This window comes from Balaenoptera physalus, assembly GCF_965194825.1.
Source record: "Balaenoptera physalus genome assembly, chromosome: 9".
Classification (NCBI taxonomy): domain Eukaryota; kingdom Metazoa; phylum Chordata; class Mammalia; order Artiodactyla; family Balaenopteridae; genus Balaenoptera; species Balaenoptera physalus.
Window position 1 is genome coordinate 49,236,171 of NC_138888.1, and position 15,848 is coordinate 49,252,018.

General features: G+C 38.2%; 1 protein-coding gene across 3 annotated transcripts in view; it reads right to left on the reverse strand.

Annotated features, from left to right (window-relative positions):
* Positions 1–264: 264 nt before the first annotated feature.
* Positions 265–15,848, reverse strand: part of RPF2 (ribosome production factor 2 homolog) — a 38,668-nt gene continuing 23,084 nt past the window's right edge. For all 3 annotated transcript variants that reach the window (XM_082475440.1, XM_082475438.1, XM_082475439.1), the window contains 3 exons: positions 8,884–8,986; positions 2,546–2,690; positions 265–1,797 (listed from right to left, as the gene is read on the reverse strand). In XM_082475440.1, the coding sequence (XP_082331566.1) occupies positions 1,618–1,797; positions 2,546–2,690; positions 8,884–8,986 (428 nt within the window). In that variant the 3' untranslated portion in view covers positions 265–1,617. The remainder of the gene's footprint in view (positions 1,798–2,545; positions 2,691–8,883; positions 8,987–15,848) is intronic.

The following is a 15,848-nucleotide window of genomic DNA, read 5'->3' on the forward strand; positions in this document are numbered from 1 at the left end:
GAGCACAGGCTCAAGGTGCGTGGGCTTCAGTACTTGTGGCTCATGCGCTCTAGAGAGCAGGCTCAGTAGTTGTGGCGCATGGGCTTAGTTGCTCCGCGGCATGTGGGATCTTCCCGGACCAGGGCTCGAACCTGTGTCCCCTGCATTGGCAGGTGGATTCTTAACCATTGCGCCACCAGAGAAGTCCTGCATCCATCATTTCTGATGCCCCTTTCATGACGCCCCTTCTCCCCAACTATTGTCCATTGTCCATCTACTTGCAGATAGCAGGATATGAATCATTTTAATTTAGCCCTCTCTCCCCATTTAGACATATAATGCAAATGCCTACTTCCGATCTAAAACCGTGTAGTCTTTGGTTAAATGTATAATCAAGTAACAAGTGTAAATGAGTGATACCAGCTCCCTCCTTTTTAAGAGACTATTAGCCAGGAAAGGGCTGGGGAGAAGGAAGGCTAAGGAATGGGTTTACAAGAGAAGGGAAAGGATAAAAAAAGTAAAACTGAGGTTCTAGCTTTTAGCAAACTCACATAAATGCATGCACACATAGACATGGAGGAGTTCCTTGACATGGAATTGAAAACAAAAGCATTTCTACTTTACATAACACATCATGGTTTATGTATGTTTGTACTTTTAACAGCATAATTGGCTTGTGCTTGTATAAAGGAGCCTCTTTGCCAGGGACTCAGTCAAGGAAACTAAATTGTACATTTAGGGAAAACAAGTTTGCAGTACTAGGAGTAGGAAGCAGAAAGCTTTCCCCCATTTTCCTAGGCACAGGGCCAGTCTTCAAGAAAATTTCAAAATAAGCTGTTTGGCTTTGGCTTACTCCTACTCTGTATGCAAACACCCAGGGCCTTCATGTGACCTTTAGCTACCTACAGCTACCCAATACCCTAAAATGTCCTGTGTCTTAACTTACCTAATCTCTCCTTTCTCACTTCAACCCTTATCAAAACTTCCTTTCTCCCAAAGAAGAGGAACAGGGCTCCATTTAGTAGCAGAATCTCTTAAAATAATCAATAGTAAGGTAGTATGTCAATGATCAGGTAGTGGACATCTCAGAGATCTGTTTTAAGACACAGAGCTTAAAATCTCAAAATTAATCTCTAACTGGTAGAATTTCAGGTAAAACAACAGGAAAGTAAAAAAATAAAAGTCAGGTTGTATGTATGTGCTGGGAGATGGGGTCAACTTTCCAGGTAGCTCATACTGAGCATGTATACAGTTACTTTGGACCATTTCTACTTTCCATAACTTCCTCCCTTTATCTAAAGCTTAACCCAAAATTCTCTAAAATACCAATGACTGTTCTGGAGATCCCTCCTCACTCACCCACCCAATGAGATAGGAGACTTTGTAGGGGGTAGGCAGAGGGAAATGTCACATCACAGAGAGAAAACGGCATGCCAGGGTGTAATGTCTCCAGTAAGAGCCTAACTTTCAACCTAATACTAGTATGTTACTGTTCACAATGTATATAATATATAATTTAGGTGGATCATCAAGTTATAAAAATACACAATAAAACCTTACAAGAAACTCTGAAATAATTGATGCTTGATAATTCTAAGTAAAGACTACAATAAAAATGCAGTTATTGGCTATATTCCATCAATCCTTTTTAATTCTCTTTGATTTTTTCTCCTGGTCTTCTGCTTTCCTTTCTGCAGGTCGCTTCTTCAACCCCTTCATCTTCCTGGTTTGTAGTCTGCTTAGGTCTTGCTTCTGCATATGAATTCTTCCATAAGTTGTACCAAAAGTATCATGAGAGACATTTCTCTTCTTCTTTGGCTATGAAACAAGAATATATAAATATATATTTAGTGGGTCTACTACCACGAACTGGTAAAAACCCAGGGCACAACAACTACGGTATCAACCATCTCCATCAGTGAGCACGCCTGTAACGACACAGCCCTACAGCCCTTTCTCCTCAAACTCAGGTATAAACACATCACTCAGAGCTTATTAAAATGCCAATTCTAATTCAGCAGGACTACGGTGGGATCTGAGAATTCAGCATTTCTAACAATTCTCAGGTAAATTGTCAGACCATACTTTGAGAAGCAACACAACAAGACTAATCACCGTCATGCACTGAGAGAATTTCCTGTGTTTAGCTTAAGGATTATAACTATCATTTCAATCTTTACTGGCATTCCAGAGATGCCATTTCTACTTGCTTTTTAAAACCGTTCAAAAGTCAAAACACATTTTATGCAAGTATGGGTTACACATCCTATGCTTGAAATTACATTTTCACAATGCCTAAAATGAGCCCCATTTTTGCTGAAAACTGGCAGTCTTGACTAGCAGGAAGCTCTCAGCAACACCTGATGCCCGATTTCTACAATTTTATTATCAATTATGGTTGGCTTATTTGCTTCTTCCTCCTTTCTTTGGCTCGGAGAGTCTAATTTTATCTATCTATCATTGACCTCTTTATGTATGCTCTTCAATATAATATGCCACAAATCCTTTTTTGGAAAGAAGAATGGAATATACAAATAAACATGGCACCAATCTACAAGTCACGTACCTTGAGGGCTTTGGGCATTTTCATAGATAACTTATAAAGGTCATCTGATGCTAGGTGTGTCCTCCTCAGAACCAGATCCAATGAGGGTCCCATCTCTTCCAATTCAATCCGAGGTGTTCTGCAGCCAGATTTCTTCAACAGCAACCTTTATGAAATAGCAAAACAGAAATGTTGCTTTGACTTTGATAAAAGTCCCGTCCTCCCCACAAATATTTTTGTTCTAGAAGATTACAGTTCCATAAAATATCGTAAAATGTTTAGAAAGGCTAAGCTTAGAGACCTCCCTGGCAGTCCAGTGGTTAAGACTCTGCACTTCCAATGCAGGGGGAATGGGTTTGATCCCTAGTCAGGGAACTAATATCCCAGATGCCACATGGCATGGCCAGAAAGATTAAAAAAAAAAAAAAAAAAAAGGAAAGGCTAAGCTTAATACTTTATATATTTAGACCAAGTATTTTCTTTTTCTTTTTTTTTAAAATAAATTTATTTTATTTATTTATTTATTTTTGGCTGCGTTGGGCCTTCGTTGCTGCTTGTGGGGGCTTTCTCTAGCTGCAGTGAGCAGGGGCTACTCTTCGTTGCGGTGCGTGGCTTCTTGTTGCGGTGGCTTCTCTTGTTGTGGAGCACGGGCTCTAGCTGCATGGGCTTCAGTAGTTGTGGCACGTGGGCTCAGTAGTTGTGGCTCGCAGGCTCTAGAGCGCAAGCTCAGTAGTTGTGGCGCACGGGCTTAGTTGCTCCGCAGCATGTGGGATCTTCCCACACCAGGGCTCGAACCTGTGTCCCCTGCATTGGCAGGCGGATTCTTAACCACTGAGCCACCAGGGAAGCCCCAAGACCAAGTATTTTCTTTAGTCTACTTATTTTCAAAAATAAAACATAAGAGTATGCAATACTGTTGAGAAACAGCAGGTGATACAGTTCTAAGAAGTGGAATCCTTTGATTTGACTTCTTTATCTTACGCAAGATTTACACGATTATAAAAAAATCTTAATTGGGTTTTTGAAACATTATATTACATGATTGATTAACAAATTCTTATTTCTCTAAGACCTATTCAGAATCAACTTTTCTCCATAGCACAGACATTTACTGATTTCTATAGACTGGAATGAACTTAATATAACAAAACCACAACTTTCTAGATACCATATGTCCAAACAGCTCTGGATTTGAAAGCATATGAAGGATACAATGGGGAGGAAGGGAGACTCACAAATTCTTTTTTTGTGAGAGATACCACAAGAACTGCTCAAAGACCTGAAGGTTATTTGAGTTAAAAGACTCAATTTGTTACTGTGGCCAGATCTCCATACAGGGAAAAAAAGGACTAAATAATAATGTTTTAAAAAGATCAGCCTTTTCACATAAAAGCCGGAGTGCGAAAAGAGGCAACAAGTGACATGAGAGAAGAGAAAGAACAGAAGAGGAAAGCAGAGTAAAGAATACCCAGGAGAGCAGCAAACACCAGGAAGCAGGAGTGAGTGGGCAAAAGCTTGTTAACAGCCCTGCATCACATGAAGACAACCAATCAATACACTCCATTCACAGGGAGGTGCACTTACTGGCTATGGAAGAGTCATGATGATAGATACATTGTATCAGACACAGTAATTTATACTGAATTAAACAAGGCAAAAAAACCCCAAAAAACACAACCTACAACCTAGGATATGTAAAGAGCAGAAATGTTAAACAAAGAAATAAAAAGATACTAACATTAAAAGATACAATAAATATTAGTATGGGGCTTGAAGGGAGCAAGCACAGGGAAAAAGAACCTAAACAAGGGTCTTTAGGTCACTCTCCTCACAGTGGTTCCAGGAGAAGAGACCTGAGAGAAGGCCTATCTCAGGCCTACCGTAAGGGAAAACATTTTTAGGAGCTTAAGTTGGCTAACATCATGGCATCTTCCCTAATACCTAATTCACGCATATGGGGGCAGTGACCATTTGATCTTTTATATCACAGGTACTTCTGCAGTTGCATCCACATGTTCAGTGCCTCCAAATAAATGATATTTACCATGCTGAACTCATATCAAGACTAAATCTTGGGAATTCCCTGGCGGTCTAGTGGTTAGGACTCCACGATTCTACTGCAGGGGGCACGGGTTCACTCCCTGGTCAGGGAACTAAGATCCCGCATGCTGTATGGCATGGCCAAAAAAAGAAAAGAAAAAGAAAAAAGGAAAAAAAAAAGACTAAATCTTGATTAATATCTTGTGTTCAGTAGATTACTTTAAAAAAAAAAAATCAAGGAAATCACATATACAAAATATCAATGAAAAAATTTTCTACCACTTAAGATGCTAATTTTCAGCTAAATGGAAAACTTGTCAATCCAGAACAGTTCATGTACCTTTTTATTTATGCAAGTGCCCTGCTAACAAAGTAAATCTTTTGAGCAGTATAGAAAATTTTTTCCAAGTAACTACATATAACTACATATGTTGCTATTTACTGAAGAATTAAGTTACAGTGCCATACTGCCTGTGTAGGTGATCTTAATCACTTCACTGAGTATGTTCACTATTCTATTTCTATTTGATAGAAATAAAAGGAAACTTTCTCCAGTTGTCAGTTCTCTCCATATGGTTTCTCGTGATAGGGCTATCATCTTTTCTTTTTATTAATAGCTTTTAACAGTGAAATCTAGAATCTAAAATCATTGGGACTTCCCTGGTGGTCCAGCAGTTAAGACTTTGTACTCCCAATGCAGGGGGCCTGGGTTCGATCCCTGGAAGGGGGACTAGATCCCGCATGCCACAACTAAAAGATCCCGCATGCCACAACTTAAAGATCCCACATGCCTCAACGAAGATCCCGCACACTGCAACTAAGACCTGGTGGGAGGGAGGGAGGGAAGGAGGAAAGGAGGAAAGGAAGGAAGGAAGGAAGAAAGAAAGACAGAAAGGGGGAAAGAAGGAAGGAAGGAAAGAAAGAAAGAACTGAAAGCTTAAAAAAAAATCAATTGTTAATCCTTTAAAAAAACAACCTGTTTACTCTTTCTCAGAGGAAATGTATTAATAGAGAATTTATACAGGATATTTGTGATTATGCTAAGGAAAATGAAGAGTCTATTAAACATTGACTCTAAAAAAACAAAATGAAAACCACTTCCTTTACCCTCAATGCCATCATAGACACTGCACTTCTTTTTAAAGACAGACATTTCGATTCCAGGCTTTCGTAACTCCAGCCAAATATCTATTGCCCAGAACCTTTACAACCCATGTAAATCTCCATTTCAGATCTTAACCTCAAGCTTTGTTTGTTTTGTTTCCCTATAAGCTCTAAATCAAAAGTGACATTCAGTTCTGCAAGACTACATGGTATAAGATGCAGGGACACAAAGACAAACAGAACTCAGTACCTTCCCTCTCAGAATGGGTTTAGGCTACTAGATATATTAATTGGTAATTTCTATAATATATTTAAATATGATTTGCCTATTTCTTGAGAAAGACTGGCATTACCACTCTTGTTTAAATTGCAATTTCCTTATTTTTCTCCCTTCCATATCCCTCTCTTCTGTTGACATTCTGTTTTCATTACTTAACTCCTTGCCTAGAATGTAGTGTTTGCTTTTTAAGGTATGCTAATACTTCCTGTTTTGCATGTTTCTCCCCATAAAACCTACCCAATGCCATGGCAAAGGCATACGTGGTAGTTACTAAAGATCTTCAGTTTCATATTAATAGCTCTGGCCCTATAGTGAATAAAATTCTCCAAGGAATTAATTATTATAGGATATACAGGAAGGTGCCAGTAACTCTATGATTTATTTCCCCAAAAGAGGAAAGGTCAAAGGTTCTATTAATGTAATTCCATGCTCAGAGTTCCTTTCATCCAAGAAGCTCAAAACCATTTTATAAGCCTTACTGATCTTCACAAATTAGTAAGTGTCAATATTAACTACTACCTTTAACCAACTGCCTAAGGGCTGGTTGGAAGAGGGCAGGACACCCAAGAGCAGCCTGTGAGAATGCCTGAGGAGCCACACTAGGTCAGACACACTTCCCTGGCACATTCCCACCTCTATCTGCACCCCTCTCCCTCTCATAAAGGAGAATTATCCGTCTCAGAGGGACCTCAGAATTACCTATATGATATCACTACACTTTGCAAAGGAAAAACAGGGGCCCTGAGAAGTGACTTGCTCATGTCATGTGGCGAAGCCTGGCACAGAGCCAGGTCACTAGACTCAGAGGTGATGCTCATTCCCGGAACCACCTCTTCCTTCCCCTCCCAAGCAGAGCACAGCCCTTGGAGGCTAAGCTAATCCACATCTAGGGATTTTCCCCAGTAGCAGCTCACTCTCAATCACACTGTCCATTTTCTATTTCAAATCAATAGCTAGCAGGTATTACAGGATATAGATATGAAAACCTGGGATTAAAATTTTACACTAGGGTTTCTGATCTTAAAAATTCAGATCTTAGGACTTCCCTGGTGGTCCAGTGGTTAAGAACCTGCCTTCCAATGCAGGGGACGTAGGTTCGATCCCTGGTCAGGGAACTAAGATCTCACATGCCACAGGGCAACTAAGCCCTGTCACAACTACTAAGCCCATGGACCTCAACTAGAGAGCCCACGTGCCGCTAACTACAGAGCCCATGCACTCTGGAGCCCGCGCACCACAACTAGAGAAGCCTGCGTGCTGCAACTGAAAGATCCTGCATGGCGCAAAGAAGACCCCCAAGTGCCGCAACTAAGTCCCGATGCAGCCAAAAATAAATAAATAAATAAATAAATAAATAAATGAATAAAATAATTTCGTAAAAAATTCAAATCTTTTTTTTTTCATTATGGTAGATGCCATGCTAACCTAACAGTGATTCCAGCAATTACATACTTCTAAAGTAAGTGGACGGACGAATATGTGTAGTTACACTGCCAATTTATCCTTGTTCTTAAGCCTGATTTGCTAATTTTCTGTCCATTTTGCTTTATTTTCTCTGTATTTTCTTTCTTTCTTTACAAATTTATCTTTCTTTTCACTAAATACAAGTTCTGATACAAGAGAATACTTCCTTTGAAATTGTTCACCATGAGTTTTAGATTATTGTTATTATTCATTTCTCATTCTCAAAGACTTTTATCTTTATATTTTTAGCTCCTTTGTATCCCAGGGTCTCCTTGTTTAACATAAGTTTTCAAAAAGATTTTTTTTTATGTTAGTGATTTTTCATCTTTTATCTCTTGCTCTATAAATAGGAGTCACCTACTTCATAATATTCTTAACCGCCCCAAAATCAAGTTTGGAAATGCAAACAACAGACTACAGGGACTTTCAATCTCAACTAGTTAAAAATTATTATAAAATCCTTTGCCCGTTATTATTTAAATGAGAAAAAAATAGAAAAACAGAAATGGTGGTACCACTCATGTGGTGAAAAGAACCGAGCATCTCTGACTCCATACAGTTGAGACAAAGATGGAAATTACTAACAAAAAAGAGGTGATTACTTAGTTCATTTGGATGTTCACTGGACACAAGCTGGTCAACCATGTATTCCATTATGATAAAAAAACAAAATTAAAACCATGGATGAAATGCTGAAGTCCACGAATGGTTGCACAAATGACACCACTGCACGAAGACACTGTCAACACTGGGCTGTTGGCGCTCAGGCCGCACTGCCAAGCCACAGCGCGAAGCAGACGTCAGGCTGAATTTAATGTACCAAGGGAGGCAGTTAGTGGGAGTCAATGCATTCTCTAGGAAAGTGTGTGCTCCATCAATCAGCGCTAACACTTTATTTTAAATAAGGAAAAAAACAAGTCATGCTTACCTCAAAAGGCAGTTGCAGCACGTCATTAAGGTTTTTATGAAAACAGAATGTGCTTGTTAGGATTTATATTTATATTGTGTTGGGGGTACGGGTAGAGGCCTGGGCTGGAGAAAGAAGCTAAAATGAATCTAGCCACTGAATCTTCTTATTACTTTCAGACTCCATTTTTTAGACTCAGGGCTTTGAGATTTGCTTTGGCTGGACTAAGACTTGTGGCTTGGCGCTCTAAATTTAGTCAAGAAAAACAGGGAGACACTGAATAAAAGTATGGCGAGTCAGGCCTGAATAAGCGTTCTAAGCTCAGAGGGAGTGTAGTGTTTGATGCCCCAGGGCCCTGGAAAAGCAGGGTTTCTGGGAGGCAGAAGTTAGCAGGGGAGTGACAGACCTGAGGATCAGCACAGAGCTACTTTGTCACTGCTATTCTGCAAACTCTCCAAATAAACTTTTGGCCAGACACCAATTCTAAGTCTGAGCTCTATAAAACAGTCACACTAAAATGCTAACCCTGAGGATTAACAAAAACATGCTAAGAAATGCACTTACTTATAGCTTCGAAAGTAAATCTTCCCATTCAGTGCAGTGAAGTGCAGAACATACTCTAAACCAGCCAGGCGGACGTTTGATACTGTGGGGCCTCTGAAGAAATCTAAAAGCACACATCAGGTTGTTTAAAAAAAAAAAAAAAAAGATTAACATACCTTTAAAATTCAGTTACAAATCAGCTGCATTCTAAACGCAACTCTCTGTATCTTATCTAAAAAGCAGCACAGAAACTGATCCCTGAAAAATCTGATGGTCCCGCCCCTCTACCATTTAATCTCATGACTGTATTTCTGTTTAGTTCACTGAGCCATGTAATTTTTCAGTTTTGCAGTTCTCCCTCTAAGCCAATGCTCAGCACCAGAGTATAACAGGTTTATTGTGAACAGTAACTTTTTAGAAAATGTAAAACAAGGTATAAAATTTTAATCAACTAAGACAGATAGGTGAAGATGGCAAAAGTCTATAAAAATGGCTGTTCAAACTTTGATTATTAAATTGAACTAGTGTTTGTTATATGGCAGACGTCAACAAGCAAGAAAATTCTAACAAGGAATCTCAATTATATGAGCAAAGAAAAGCTATCTAGTGTCATATCCAGAAAAGAACCATCAAGATCAATGAATAGACTGTTTTCCCACAGAGTGGTAATAATACCCAAGTGGCACATATGAGATAATTTTAAATGATACACAGGCAGATATAATCTACAATGCATTATTTATGTTATCATACACCATTTTCCATTGAGAGTAGGGACATAAAGTTTCCTTTTAAAAAGAGGAGTCAATTTAAAGAAAAACCTCCAGTGAACAATGCTATGGATACTACATGGACATGGCTAATGTTATGAAGGTGGCACATGAATGAAAAGAGTTTGGAAAACAGCAAACAAGTTTGGTCACCTCATTTTACAGATAAAAAGATTGAACTTGGGGGAAGGCTAAATGGAAACACACGAATAACATCTAGCTAAGAAAAAGTTATGCATAAAAGGGTCATCCAAATTAATTACTTAGGAAGAGGTGCCCTAAGACAGGTGATGTCCTAAACAGGAAATATCTCATTCCGTCCCAATCTGTAGCCACTCAGCACTTGCTTCCCTCCTCCCATTAGCTCATAAGATGGGAATTATCTCCATGTGCATGGACATATACATCTTTTATAGTTTGCTTTTTCCTTCTTATAGATAACTAAAAGAAAATCACATCACTAACATACATAAAGCAGACGTTAAATGTGCATACCCTTGTACACACCACCCTTCCTTACTACCACAAATAAAAATCCCTTGGGGGTACTTTTATAAACCAAATATGTACTTTTTCAAGGTATTTTGATCTAAAAATTGATTTTAATTAATGAAGAACTTTCCCATAGTTTTGCCAAAACCTGACTCTCCTTCAGTGGCCAAGTTAATAAAGCCCCACTCACGGTTGTGGTAGCATTATTGAAGTCAGAGTCATTCTGGGGAACAAGATATGTACATTCCAGTCTCCCCTGAAACAGTTTTTGTAATGCAAACCTTATACGCATGTGCTTTTTCCATAAGCTTTTAAGAAAGAAAAAAAAAAAAGAATGAAATGAGGTAGAAAGTTTTAAGAACATTGACCCTTACCTCACACCATACACAAAAATTAACTCAAAATGGATCATAAACCTAAATGTAAGATCTAAAGTTATAAGACTTCAAAAAAATATTTATAAGAGAAAAAAATCTTTGCAATCTTGGGATAAGCAAAGGTTTCTTAAACAAAACACTGTATGAACAACCATTAAAGAAAAAAATTGGATAAAGTAGACTTCACAAAAATTTAAAACTTCTGCTCTTTAAAAGACATCACTGTTTGCAGATGACATGATACTATACATAGAAGATCCTAAATATGCCACCAAAAAACTACTAGAGTTCATCAATGAATACAGTAAAGTTGCAGGATACAAAATTAATACACAGAAATTTGTTGCATTTCTATACACTAACAGCACACTGTCAGAGAAATACCTAGGAATAAACCTACCTAGGGAGTTAAAAGACCAATACTTGGAAACCTGTAAGACATGGATGAAAGAAACTGAAGACAACACAAACACATGGAAAGATATACTGTGTTCATGGATTGGAAGAATTAATATTCTTAAAATGACCATAATACTCTATAGATTCAATGCAATCCCTATCAAAATACCAATGGCATAGAACTAGAACAAATAATTTTAAAATGTGTATGGAAACACAAAAGACCCAAATAGTCAAAACAATCTTGAGAAAGAACAGAGCTGAAGGAATCATGCTCCCTAACTTCAGACTACACTACAAAGCCACAGTACTCAAAACAGTATGATACTGGCACAAAAACAGACACATGGATCAATGGAACAGAACAGAGAGCCCAGAAATAAACTCACATACTTAAGGTCAATTAATCTATGACAAAGGAAGCAAGCATATACAATGTTGAAAAATCTCTTTGGTAAATGGTGCTGGGAAAACTGGACAGCTACATGTAAAAGAATGAAATCAGAACATTTTCTCACACCATATATAAAAATAAACTCAAAATGCATTAAAGATCTAAATGTAAGACCAGAAACCGTAAAACTCCTAGAAGAAAACATAGGCAGAACACTCTTTGACATAAATCATAGCAATATTTTTTTTTGAACCTGTCTCCTAAGGCAAAGGAAACACAAGCAAAAATAAACAAATGGGACCTACTTAAACCTAAAAGCAGAAGACCTGACTAGACGTTTTTCCAAAGAACACATACTGATGGCCAACAGGCACATGAAAAGATGATCAACACTGCTAATTATCAGAAAAATGTTAATCAAAAGCACAATGAAATATCACCTCACACCAGTCAGAATGGCTATCATCAAAAAGACCACCAATAACAAATGTTGGTGAGGATGTAGAGAAAATGGAGCCCTTGTAGGAATGTAAGTTCTACAGGAACTGAGGAAAACAATATGGAGGTTCCTAAAAAACTAAAAATAAAACTATCATATCCAGCAATTCCACTCCTGGGTATATATCCAAAGAAAACAACACACTAATTTGAAAGGATACATGTACTACCTCAATGTTCACAGCAGCATTATTTACAATAGCCAAGATATGGAAGCAACCTAAGTGTCCATCAACAGATGAATGGATAAAGAAAATGTGGTGTGTGTGTCTGTATACACACACATACATATATATATATATATATACACACATATATATATGTGTGTATATGTATATATATCCACGCACACACACATACATACAATGAAATACTACTCAGCCATAAAAAGAATGAAATTTTGCCATTTGCAGCAACATGGATGGACTTGGAGAGCATTATGCTAAGTGAAATTAGTCAGAGGAAAAAAATGTATGATATCACTTGTATGTGGAATCTAAAAAATACAGCAAACTAGTGCACATAACAAAAAGGAAGCTCACTCACAGATATAGAGAACAAACCAGTGGTTACCAGTGGGGAGAGGGAAAGGGGAGGGGCAAGAGAGGGACAGGGGGTTAAAGGTACAAACTACTATGTATAAAATAAATAAACTACAAGGATATACTGTACAGCACAGGGAATATAGCCAACAATTTATAATAACTATAAGTGTAGTATAATCTTTAAAAATTGTGAATCACTATGTAGTACACCTGAAACTTACATAATATTATAAATCAGCTATATCTCAATAAAAAAAATTTTTTTAAAAAAAGACATCATTAAAAACAAAAAGGCAAGGGACTTCCCTGGCAGTGCAGTGGTTAAAGACTCTGTGCTTCCACTGCAGAGGGAGTGAGTTCGATCCCTGGTTGGGGAACTAAGATCCCACATGCTGCATAGTGTGGCCAATAAATAAATACATAAATCAATAAAACAAAAAGGCAAGCCACAGACCAGGAGAAAATATTCAAAGATTATATGTCAGACAAACAAAAGACTTATCTCACACACACACACACACACACACACACACACACACACTCTTCCACATTAGTACTCAATAAGAAGACAAATAACCAAATAAAAAAATCAGGCAAAGATCTGAACAGACACTTTACCAAAGATATACAAATGGCCAATAAGCACATGAAAAGATGTTCAACATTATTAGTCACCAGAAAATGCAAATTAAAACTGCAACCCTAGGGGCTTCCCTGGTGGCGCAGTGGTTGAGAATCTGCCTGCCAATGCAGGGGATACGGGTTCGAGCCCTGGTCTGGGAAGATCCCACATGCCGCGGAGCAACTAGGCCCGTGAGCCACAACTACCGAGCCTGCACGTCTGGAGCCTGTGTTCCGCAACAAGAGAGGCCGCGACAGTGAGAGGTCCGCGCACCGCAATGAAGAGTGGCCCCCGCTCGCCACAAATAGAGAAAGCCCTCGCACAGAAACGAAGACCCAACACAGCCAAAAAAAAAAAAAAAGTACTGATTTAAAAAAAAAAAAAAAAAAAAAGACTGCAACGCTACCACTCCTTTATTTTGTAGATTTGACTTTGGAAACATATTACTGTCAGTATTCAACACCTCAACACCTATTAGAGTAACTAAAATTAAAAAGAACGGCCTACCAAGTATTGACAAGGAGATGGAGCACCTACAGTTAGTGGGAATGCAAAATGGTGCAACCATGTTGGAGAACAGTTTGGCAGTTTCTTAAAAATGTTTAACATACACTATTCAAATGATCCAACCATTCTATTCCTAGGTATTTACCCAAAGGAAATGAAAACATAGGTCCTCACAAAAATTTGTATATAAATGTTCATAGCAGTTCTACTGGTAATAGTTAAAAGCTGGAATCAATCTAAATGTCCATCAACAGATGAAAGTATAAACAAACTGCAGAATAGCTATAAATGGAATACTGCTCAGTTATAAAAAGAAATGGAGGATTGATACATACAACAACATGAATGAATCTCAAAACAAACTGAGTGAAAGAAGCCAGGCCAAGAAAAGTACATACTGTATGATTCCATTTATCTAAAATTCTGCAAAATGTAAAAATGACAGAAAGCAGATCAATGTTTGCTTAGAATAGAGAAAAATAATGGATTGCCAAAGGGCACAGGGAAATTCTGGGGGGTGATGATGGAAAGGTTCTGTATCTTGATTGCAGTGGTGTTTTTAGAGGTATATAAATATGTCAAAATCCATTAAATTTTAAAACTTTAAATATGTGCATTTGGACTTCCCTGGTGGCACAGTGGTTAAGAATCCATCTGCCAATGCAGGGTTCGATCCCTGGTGCAGGAAGATCCCACATGCTGCGGAGCAACTAAGCCTGTGTGCCACAACTACTGAGTTTGTGCTCTAGAGCCCGCGTGCCACAACTACTGAAGCCCGCGCGCCTAGAGCCCGTGATCTGCAACAAGAAAAGGCACTGCCTGCGCACCGCATCGAAGAGTAGACCCCACTCGCTGCAACTAGAGAAAGCCTGCGCGCAGCAACAAAAACCCAATGCAGCCAAAAAATAAATTAAAAAAAAAAAAAAGAATTTAAAAATAAATATGTGCACTTGATTGTATGTAAATTATACCCCAAAAATTGTTTAAAAAATAATTTAAAATGAAAAAACTTAACAAAGTTATCCCTAAAAATTGAAAACAAAATGAAATGAACCTGTGTATTGGGCTGTAGGCATAATCATACAGAAAAGGACTGTTTCAAGTGACTTCAAAACACAGTAATTTGACTATATTCCTAATAGCATATACAGACATATAGAACCGCAAAAAAACCCCACAAAAAAAACAAAAAAAACAAAACCAAACACCCTTCAGTTGCACTCAATATTCATATTACCAGTAGTAATAATGGTATTTTATTCTGAGACTGTTGTATGTGTAGTACAGTATAAAGTAAACGCATCATTATGTTGGAGTCATTGAGAACCTGGATTTTTGTCATGGATGAAAGAAGGTACGTATGTGTACATATCCTTCTGTCCTAAATTTGAGTTAAAAGTTTCAGTATGAACTCAGGATATATTTTATCTTAACAAATAAATCCCATAGTTCGGTCCACTGAAAAAGCCTAGAAACAATGACCAACCCAGAAATACTCCCTAGCACACAAAATGTGATTTCTAAAATAATTTCTCACTTAAAAAAAAACCCAGGATCCTCATAGAAATAGCTGATTCCAGGACTGGAGCAATTAAAGTACAAGAGGAGTCTAAAGCATCAAGGGGGTGATGGATTAAAATGTGTTGAAACTCAGAGCACTGTCAAAAAGGCTGACCCTAAACTGGGCAGGAATGATGGTTGAGGTAAAAAGGGAGATATTATGAGAATAGGGATAAGGAGAAAAACCTGGTTAAATAGAAATAAGGGGGTAGAAGATAAATTGGTTATAATTAGAAGGAAAGCCCCAATTTGGACATTTTTTCAATGGATCAATTCCAAGCAAAAATAACACCTTTAGTGTGACTGTGTCCATGAGTAAACACACTGGGAAAGGGCACAGGAGGATGACCAGGGTGTTGACGGGAAAGACCGGGGTATGTGGAGTCAGAGAATGGATAAGATCCTGATTCTGACAGTTACTAACTCTTCACTCTGGACATAAGTGAACTGGTCTCAATTTCTTCATCCACAACATGGGAATAATATTACCATGATGAACTGAATGTTTGTTTAACCTCTAGTGTGACTATACTTGGAAATGAGGCCTCTAAGGAAGTACTTAAGGTTAAATGAGGTATGTCATAAGGGTAGGGTCTGCTCCCATAGGATTAGAGTCCATATAAGAAGAGACACCAGAAAACTTAAACCCCTCTTTCCTCTGTCTATCTCCCTCCTTCCCTTCCTCCCCAAGGAAAAGCCTTGTAAGCACAAAGCAAGAAGCCAGCAAGAGAGTCCTCACCAGAGACCTGGACTTCTAGAACTGTGAGAAAATAAATTTCTGTTGCTTATAAGCCACCCAGTCTATGGTCTTTTGTATGGCAT